This window comes from Gekko japonicus, unplaced genomic scaffold (assembly GCF_001447785.1).
Source record: "Gekko japonicus isolate JY-2015 unplaced genomic scaffold, Gekko_japonicus_V1.1 scaffold3466, whole genome shotgun sequence".
Taxonomy (NCBI): Eukaryota; Metazoa; Chordata; class Lepidosauria; order Squamata; family Gekkonidae; genus Gekko; species Gekko japonicus.
The window spans coordinates 121928-131122 of NW_015162061.1; the positions used below are offsets into that span (position 1 = coordinate 121928).

The 9195-nt window shown below is 44.0% G+C and overlaps 1 protein-coding gene across 2 annotated transcripts in view; it reads right to left on the reverse strand.

Annotated features, from left to right (window-relative positions):
- ACTR3 (ARP3 actin-related protein 3 homolog (yeast)) overlaps nt 1-8663 on the reverse strand; it is a 64661-nt gene extending 55998 nt beyond the window's left edge. Inside the window, exon 1 of one of the 2 annotated variants that reach the window (XM_015405612.1) lies at nt 8645-8663. Coding sequence is in view for 1 of the 2 variants with exons in the window: in XM_015405611.1 (XP_015261097.1) it covers nt 7893-7936 (44 nt within the window). In the remaining variant the exon portion in view is untranslated. Of the gene's footprint in view, nt 1-7892; nt 8025-8644 lie in introns of those variants that run through there. The other variant, XM_015405611.1, reaches the window with a different exon arrangement.
- Between the last annotated feature and the right edge of the window lie 532 nt (nt 8664-9195).

The window sequence follows — 9195 nt, forward strand, 5'->3', positions numbered from 1 at the left end:
AATCTAAACCAGAAAGAAAGCGTTTACGATTGGCTTCACACATTATAGAGAAATGGGAGCAGAGGAGAAAGGAAACGTATCTATCTGCCTCAGACATATTGTACAGCTTATCCATCTCTGCACAAGAGATGGTTCCAACACAGAAAGCTTTCAGATTATGTAAAAGATAAATCATGAGTGATTTGCACATTCCTTCTCCCCAGTTCCATAGAACGTTCAACAGTACTTACATTTACTATATAAAATCTCTTAAGAGCTATATTTGATAAATCAACCATCCACAGGATGAAGCTACTGTACAATACCTCAGAATAAATTAGCAGTTCATACTGAAAGAGGGCAAAATATAACCAAGAGAGCATCTGTCTCTGCAGGATGAACTACAGAAAAGGCCATGGGTATTATTTATGGATATGACATTTGAATTCCATCAAAGAATGGTTTGACTACCAAAAAAACTAGGTGGAGACTCAGATATTGCCTGCGCCCAAGCATTTCCAGAGTGAAATTTTCAAATCTGGCAAAATCTGGCCCTCCTATCTTCAAACAAGTCAGCACCAATGAGCTGCAGAGCCTTGTGAGCAAAAATGCTACTTTGTGAGCTACTGGCATTAAAGTTGTGAGCAGACGATTTGACTACTGCATAAATTAGTTTGCTCTGGAGCCGTCCTTCCTGAGCTAAGACAAAAATCTGTGAGCTGGAGACTAAAAACCTGTGAGCTAGCTCACACTAACTCAGCTTAGAGGGAACACTGGTCAGCACCATGCAACTTGGCCATAGTTTTCACAGGCAGAGGTTGCCAGGGGAGGGAAAGATGAAGACAAGGGGAAAGAGAGAAGGAATGTTGACTGGTGGCTGCAAAGGAGAGAAGGAAGCAGGAAAGGTGGAAAGGCTATGGGGGCCTTTCAGAAAAGAGGGAAAGAGGAAAATGTGATGCCCCCTAAAAGTCCTTGCAATTCCCTGCTTATAGATTTAAGACTTTTATGCAAAACCTGGTTTGTAGAAAGATCTGCCTTGTCTGTTCATTGTTCCAATCTCCAGATCTAAATATCTACAGATGAGGCCGTATTGAAAATCAAGATATTTTGATGTACATATGAGACTAGCTGCAGAACGTCTGTAACACTTATACAGAACACAGCAATTATAAGTTTAACTTAACATCATGCACCACAGAAGCATCCAAGTTTTTCCAAACTGTATTAACATGAGCACTCCAAATAACAAAAGGTAGTATAAACTAGAATGGTTACTCATTGATAACAAACATGTAGCAACAAAGAGTTCAGCAGAGGGTCAGCCGTTACTAGAGAAAACAACACTGAATACTAGCACAAAATTCAGCAGTGCCATCAGTATAATTAGAACTCATTCAAATACTTTTTTGCTATACAATGTAGCTCTCAGAATTGTTGGCTCACAATAAAATCTTAACATCAATTTTTTAAAAAAAACAAAATTCCCACTGTGGATATGGATTATAGATAGAGGGTGGTGCAGGCAGTAAAAGAGCCTGCACAGTAAAACATCAACAGCTTTAAGCTGTTCGACTCCCACCGCGGCCGGGGTGAGCTCCCAGCCCTTGTCCTAGCTCCCACCTACCCAGCGGTTCGAAAGCCTAGCAAGTAGATAAATGGGTACCTGCCTTAGGTGCAGGGGGGCACCCACCTTCCAGTGCAGTGGCGGCAAAAAGAACAGTGGTGCTGGTGGCAGGCGACGGCGGCGAGGCAATCTGGTGAGAATATGGTGGCGAAGTGGACATCGAGCAGCAGGCATTCCGAGCGGGGATTGGTCCAGAGACGTGGCGACGCAGCATGGCCGGAGCCAATCGGACAGAGGCCAGTGCAGCAGTCGTCGCAGTCACGGACTGTGGAACTACCCCAGAAGGAGCCGCTGCGGAGCCGCGCTGAGACAGATCCCACCACGAGGAAGCCGCAGAAAGAAGAATATCAAAAATAAGCCGGTAGGGTGCCTGGTAGGCACTCACTTTCCCTATACACTGTGTGGCCCTAGCTAGGAAGTTATAAAAAAAAAGCCCATGTAAACCGCTCAGAGCCTCCGGGATGGAGCGGTATAGAAATTGAATGAATGAATGAATGAATGAATGAATGAATAAATAAGACATAGTCACACGTACTGGAAACCTACTAACCAAACATAATGGCAGCATGTACTACAGCTTTGGTACTCACTAAATATGATTTTTTTCAGGTGGCTGCATTTGTGCTTGGTAAATACACATGTTGTTCACACAACATGCCAACCATGCTATCGGGAGGATCACTAGCCACTTGTGTTCCCATTCTGCAACTGATAGGCTCCAAGGATTCGTGATTTTAACATCTGAAAAGGACTACAGTGAAGCAGTAACCTATTCTGTCCAAAATTGTTCTAAGCATTTTTACATACAGTATGCAGTCTTTGGGTATCTGACATTTAAAAAAATGTTGCTTAAATATCTATTTAGCTTAAGTAATAATATACTTTATTGTCATTGTACATAGTACAACGAAAGTAAGGTGCAATCATTTGGTGATCTACAAGCATACTCATATACACTCACACAACCATACTCATATACACTCACACAACCCATTAGGGTTCACATTGCAACTTAACCACCAATGTCAACAAAACCACCAAATTCCAATTCATACAGCATTTAAAGCAATAATAGCTCTCGAATAAAAACTGTTTTTTAATCTGTTTGTCCTTGTTTTGATTGTCCTATATCTTCTACCCGAAGGCAGCAGTTCAAACAGGGAGTTACCAAAACAGATGTGGTATTATGAAGAAGCACATTTTTCCTGGGAGGTTTGAGATGAGCACAACTGCCACTGGCATTTTAAAAGTATCCCCCCCCCGGCAGAGACAGGTGGGGGGGGGGGGCAGTTCAATTGCTTCCCAGATGTACATCAGCTCACCTTCATACAAATGCTAATAGATCAAGAGAAGTAATGGGTGACCCAAGCCCTCCCGCAAGCAGGGAACAGACAGTTGGAGGAATAGAGTGCTAGAGAGTCTCCAGAAAACAGATTCCTGGAGATCTCCAGGAAACACCTCTTTGATCTGCAGTGACCTGGTCAAGGGGTGGAGAAAGATATGATAAAATCTCCTTACAGGAGGAAGGAGGTCTCTTGGCCTTGGGTGTTGAGGCCATGAGTGCAGGGGGGCACCCGCCTTCCAGTGCAGTGGACCTGACCTCTCCTCTGGGAAGGCAGCCATTTTTGACCATTTGCTGGCCTGAAGAGCTGGAAGGAGCTTAAAGGTAAAGGCAACTCTGCAGAGATCTAAAACATCCTATGTTTAAGGACCCTGTCCTATTTTAACATCAGATAGGGCATTTATAGAGAGTGAGGCAGAGGATTTATGTTTTACCCATTTTTGTTGTTCCCATGCTCAATTTGGTGCTGTGCTAAAAGTATGCTTATGAACATTTATTTTGAATACTTTATAAACTTTGAAGCTGGTAGGGGTTCTCTGCACCACATAGACCTCCACCATCTCAGACATACTATTTTAAAGGGAGGAGCACCAGGGGAAGGCAGGCAATTGGCAAGCGGCTATTCCTCCATGGGTGCACAACACAGTAAACTCACTGTGGTGGCCAGGTGCTGGGCAGTGGGGAACACCAAGGCAAGGCCTCAGAACTTGGAAGGGAGGCTGGGAGTCCTGACCCTCCCAGCGGGCAATTCCTACAAAGGACAGGTGGTGACAGGCTACCCAAGACTGAAAGAAAAGCCTCTCCAGGTGGTGAGAAAAACCTAGGAGGGCAGGCTGGAATAAGGTCTGCAGGCCCGAGTAGGTCTGTTCAGCCACAATATCAAATGTGTTATACCAAATCAAGTCATAGCTAAATTAGCTTCATTCCAGTATCACACTAAATCATGGCTAGGGATACTCAGCTACTGTTTAATACACAACAAATCCCAGGTGCCAAAGTCGCCTTGGCACCTAGAAATGTCATTGTGGCTCCTTGTATTTTCAGTAATGATTTTGTTATAGCATTTCTCAGCCAAAGTACAAAGGGCTGGATCCAACCACCTTCCCCAGTATTGAAACAGGGAGGGAAGGATCCATTTGCCTGGGATCATGGTTCCTGTATGGATCAAAGCCACGTGGAACAAGAGCTGTACTTAAGGAGGGGAATCGGCTGACATAGAGCAAAACAAAAACTGACTAGATTTAACTATAAACTTATTTACCATTTTGGATCAGACTGTTCTGTTGTATGACATAAAAACAGATGTGCATGATGTTATTATCAATGCTTATTTATAAGTAAACTTTATACCATTCAAGAAAAGTGGATAAATAATTTTCTTAACAAGTTGCTTTCTATACCCCAATACGCAATTAAGTGAAGATTTTAAAGCAATCTTGGGATTATAAAAAATTGTGGTGAAATTAGGTTAAATGGTTAACACCACAACAAAAAGCTGACAACGAGGGTTATCCTTATACTTATTTATATACTAGAACACTTTCCATTGATTTTATCGCTAAAATGTTAGGATTAAGTTTTGTGTCAGCAATAATTTTAAAATACTGGTAATTCAAATACAAAATCCTGAAAATTGAAAAATTAGAAAAATTAGTCAAAGCCCAGTCTAACATGTTTAAAATTACAAAACATGACTTGTAACCAGGCAGCAAATCAGAAGCCATGGTTTGAAGGGAGGCTACAAACCATGTACACTATGCTAACTATGGTTTAAAACTGTAACTGAATTGACAAACCACAGTTTTGACTGTTGCTCCAGCTCCAAGGTCTCCTGCACCATAAACGATAGAAACAATGGACAGATACAATACAAAAGCAGCAAAGCAGCTCTAGACTATGACCTACTTGTACATTTGAAAGCCCAAACCATAGTTTTGTGTGATGTTTAAATTGAACCTTGTTTCATATTCTGAAAAATCAAGTCAACAGGACACTAAATTTTCCTTTTAATTGCTACTGTGCCACTTCTTAAGGCTTTAACTCCATAAGAAACTTGCAAACCTAGCTGAATTGATTCACATTTAATGTAGTACAGCACTAGGGTTTGCAGTGATAAATATGTAAGGAGGGTAGGTGTGTCCCTGAACACTCAAAGAGGATATGCAAGGGAACCACACCATATTGTACCTTCCTGTCCATTGCATACTTGGAAATGCACTTTTTGATACTGACTGCAGCAAACTCTAGTGTAGCTGCACTGCTGCATGAAAAGTAAATCGATGCAAACATGAGTCATCTTTATTAGAAGTGGGAGTTGTCAGTAAACCTTTGCAGCTGGACCCCAAATTTGCGGGGCATTTATATAAGCAGTATTTTCTGCAATATGCTCTTTAGATCACATCAGCTCTTCCCGTTAAAACTTCTGTCATCCCTCTTTCAGCACCAGTTCTAAGTGTTGGTACTACAATCAATCCCTGCCCACTGGTCTAGATTTTAGAAGTCTAGATTTTAAGACAGCGTTAAGATACAAAACATTTTGAAATTATAAAATCACAGCCACTGGTTAAGTGATGCCATAGTCAAAAAAGAAAATATGCAGGCACTGACTGGCAGACCCTGCTGAAGAATCTGGGATGAATTCCTGTGCTTCACCCCTAGAATCCCAAATTGGGAGTCAGGACTCATGGGAAGGGTATTATGAACTATCAATGCTCACTCACATAGAAGTTTAAAGATAAAATAAAGAGGTCTCTTAGGCAAGATCAAAGCTTCTGGAAGAAACTGTTCCAAAGCAGGGGACTTGACCTATGCATTAACCTAAATTTGCTTTAAAAAACTATTTTAGGTTCACCATGACAGGGCATGCCCAAGTAAGTGTAAAGAAAATAAATACAAAATGTAATTTAATAAAAAGTGCAAGATAAACTCTCCCACCATTACCACCTAATTTTATATACTCTGTTTCATTCATATGAACTGCACTGAGGTCATGATTTTTCCTCATAAAAACATGTTTCTAATTTTAAAATTAAAAGGCCAGGTAATTATTCACACATAACAGTTTATACATACACTCCTGTTTAACAGATAGCAAAGTTGTACCGTGATCACGTGAAGGCTTTGCTCATTTCAGCCTCCAAGGAAAAAAGAGTGATCACGTGAAGCCTTTGCTCATTTCAGCCTTCACAATGCCCTTTCATTTAAGTGGCTCCTAAGATGATTTATGTCTGATTTCCCAGGGTTATTACTTTTCTAGATTGACATTCTTTTGCAAATCCATCCCCCAACAAAAACAGTGAGGAACTGTATGAAAGTGATCCTAATGTTAAAAAAAAGTTGTACAGTGCATACAATGTTACAAGTTCTGTAACAGGACCTGTGAATATACATACTAAAATATCGCAAAAATCACCTGGGTAAGCTTGATGGATGCTGCCAATTAAAGAAAGAATTTGCCTTGTGCCCAGCTCTCAAGAGAACTGACACAAGGATACAAAGTACTCACTGTAGGAAGTCTTAGCTTCCCTACAGTTATACCTGTAAAGCTTTGTGTTCACTGAACTTCCTGAAGAATCTCTGCAAAACTCTTATCTACAGGCATACATTTAGCCACTATTTTCTCTCTTATCACATACCGAAAATTGCTAAATATTAAAATCTGTTTCTAAAAAAGATTTGGTTCAGGTTTGACACTGAAAACTGCCTTATAAGGTATAAAAGCATGAAAGGAGGAAGAGCCTTTGACAAAACTAAGGAAGTTCCTCTGCGCTTGCTCAATACAGAAAGAGGGTGGACTTTTTTTGCTCCCACACAGAGAAGTAATGCTGAATAAATGACACATATGGAAAAATCATGGCATTAAACAGTGAAACCACTATTCTGAAATGTCCTGCTTTATCAAATGAACAAGCCCAGTTTAAAAGATATTAACTACGCTAACTCTTTTAAAAATATATACTGGGTACATCCTGATCTTGTGGACTCTGTACTTAAACTAAGCAAATTGCTTATGAAAGGGGGGGGGAAGGCTTTCAAAAACTGAACAGGAAAAGCTACTTGCAAAAAGGGCAGCTTCCAAGGAAAATGAATGAACTAGGGGGGGAAAGGATGATAAAAAAGGACAGGGAAAAGCTGATCTTCTTGCGAAACTGACCCCTTCAGAGGCGACCCTTTCCCCCACGTGAAGACGAAAAGGAAGCAGAGGGACACATTCGGTCTTCATACCATTAAACAACGAATAGAACTGTGGCGATTACAACCTCGATTGCTTTCTAATGGGTAGACAAGTGAGAGAGAAAAAAAGATCTTCACGGAAGCTGACGCCACTGGATGTGAGCAAGAAGCGATCCCACACATTTAAAATACGGAGGCGAGGAAACTGTAAGGGTGTGACGCGCCCCCCCCCCCAGGTTCCACAGCTTCCCCTCCCACCAAGCCACAATTCTGAAAGCGGGTGGCGAAACGCTTAAGTTCAGCCCGACTGCATTTACTGTTCTTGTCAAACACCAGCAAGGAAAGGGGGGGGGGGACGGACGCCCTCCTAATTCCCCCTCCGCAACTCTCCCCCACGCACACCTTCCCCTAATCTCGCAAATGGAAAGCGAGTGTTGCAATCAGTGTGGAGAGAGAGTGGGAGGATATGCATGTGGTGGTGGGGGGGGAGAGAGAGAATAGGCGGAACGCAATCCCAGCGTTGATCTGGGTCTGTTTTTAAGGAGAGTCACTCAAGCAAACCCACCCACCCACCTTCATAACCCCCCCCCTCCGGGGAAAAAAAACCGAATTGCAGCTTGGCCGCTTCGCTTCCCCGCCCTCTTTATCGCCTCCGCTGCCTGGAAGCAAACTGTCAGCAGCAGCAGCAGCCGCCACGGCCGCCAGGAGCGGTTTCCTCCTTCCATTCATCTCTCTCTCGCGCGCTCGCTCTCTCCGCGTCTCCCCTTCGCTCACCCTGTGCCACAGTCCACCACGCAGGCCGGGAGCCGCCCTGCCATCCTCCTCGGGTCGAGACGGCGCTGGGGAAAAGGTGCGGAGGGACCCCCCGACACTCGCTCGGCTCCTTCCACTGTGTGGGGAGTGAAGCCGCCCACTTCCGCAAAGGAGCCAGCCAGTCACTCCCTGCCCCGGCCTGCCTGCCTCCTCCCCCCCTCCCCTCGCTCGCACACGCACAGCCCGAGCGAGCCCAAGATGGCCGCCTCGTCCCTCCCTCCCGGCCAGCCCGAGCGCGGAGGAGGGGGAAAGGGAGGGGCGTGGAGGAGGAGAGAGAGGAGAGAGGACGGGCGCGTCAACCCGAAGCATACGGTGACGCGCACTGTTCCGGAAGCGGTAGGCGCAGAGAAGTGATCCGGTCGGGCTTCCGAGATGGGTTTCTTTCTTTTTTCTCCCTCCTAGCTCCTCTTTCTTATTCCTTTTTATGTTAAAAAATTTTTAAAAGTCCTTTACGCGGATAGTAACTTGTAGCATGTTCAGAAAAGAATAGATTTTTTCGAATTATGCGGCGAGGGGCGGATTTTGGCAGGAGGAATTCATGTGCGCCGCCCTGGGGCTGAGGGAGGCCAGGGAACGTTTCGCGGGAAACTGGCGACTGGCGGTAGCGCCCCCGGCCGCCGGAGGCATTTAAAGGGCCCCTGCCCAGCCCTGCAGGAGCAAAAACTACCCCTCGCGGCTCTCCCCCGAGGGAGGAACATCATTCTGGCTCTTACCCCTTGCGGCTCTCTCTGGACTCAGCAATTCTTCTTGGAAGGAAAACTGAAAGTGGTGTCAGTGAGGGAGGAACATCATTCTGGCTCTTACCAGGAGAACATAACAGGGGTCCAGAGCTCTGATTTATTTATTTTATTTATTACAAAAAAAAAATATATCCTGTCCTCCCCGAAGGCTCAGGGCGGCTCACAAAGGGCATAAATGCCGAGGTTAAAACAATAAAACAATACAAAACAGTATAAAATACAATAAATACAATTCACTAAAAACTAGGTTGGCAGGAGCTGGAACTAGAGACGGGAGCTCACTCCGTCATGTGGCACTCGGGTCTGGAACTGCTGAACTACCGACCTTCCACAGCCTGTGGTTCAGCGTCTTAACCACTTGAGCCACCGCAGCTCCTTACGTAAGTAAAAGCACACAGTAAAAACATACACATAAGCTAACAGAAATGCAGACAGGAGTAGGAATATAGGAGGGATTTTCTGGGGGTCATTATAGTTACCAGCAGTGTTTCCTCTAAGCTGAGTTAGTGTGAGCTAGCTCACAG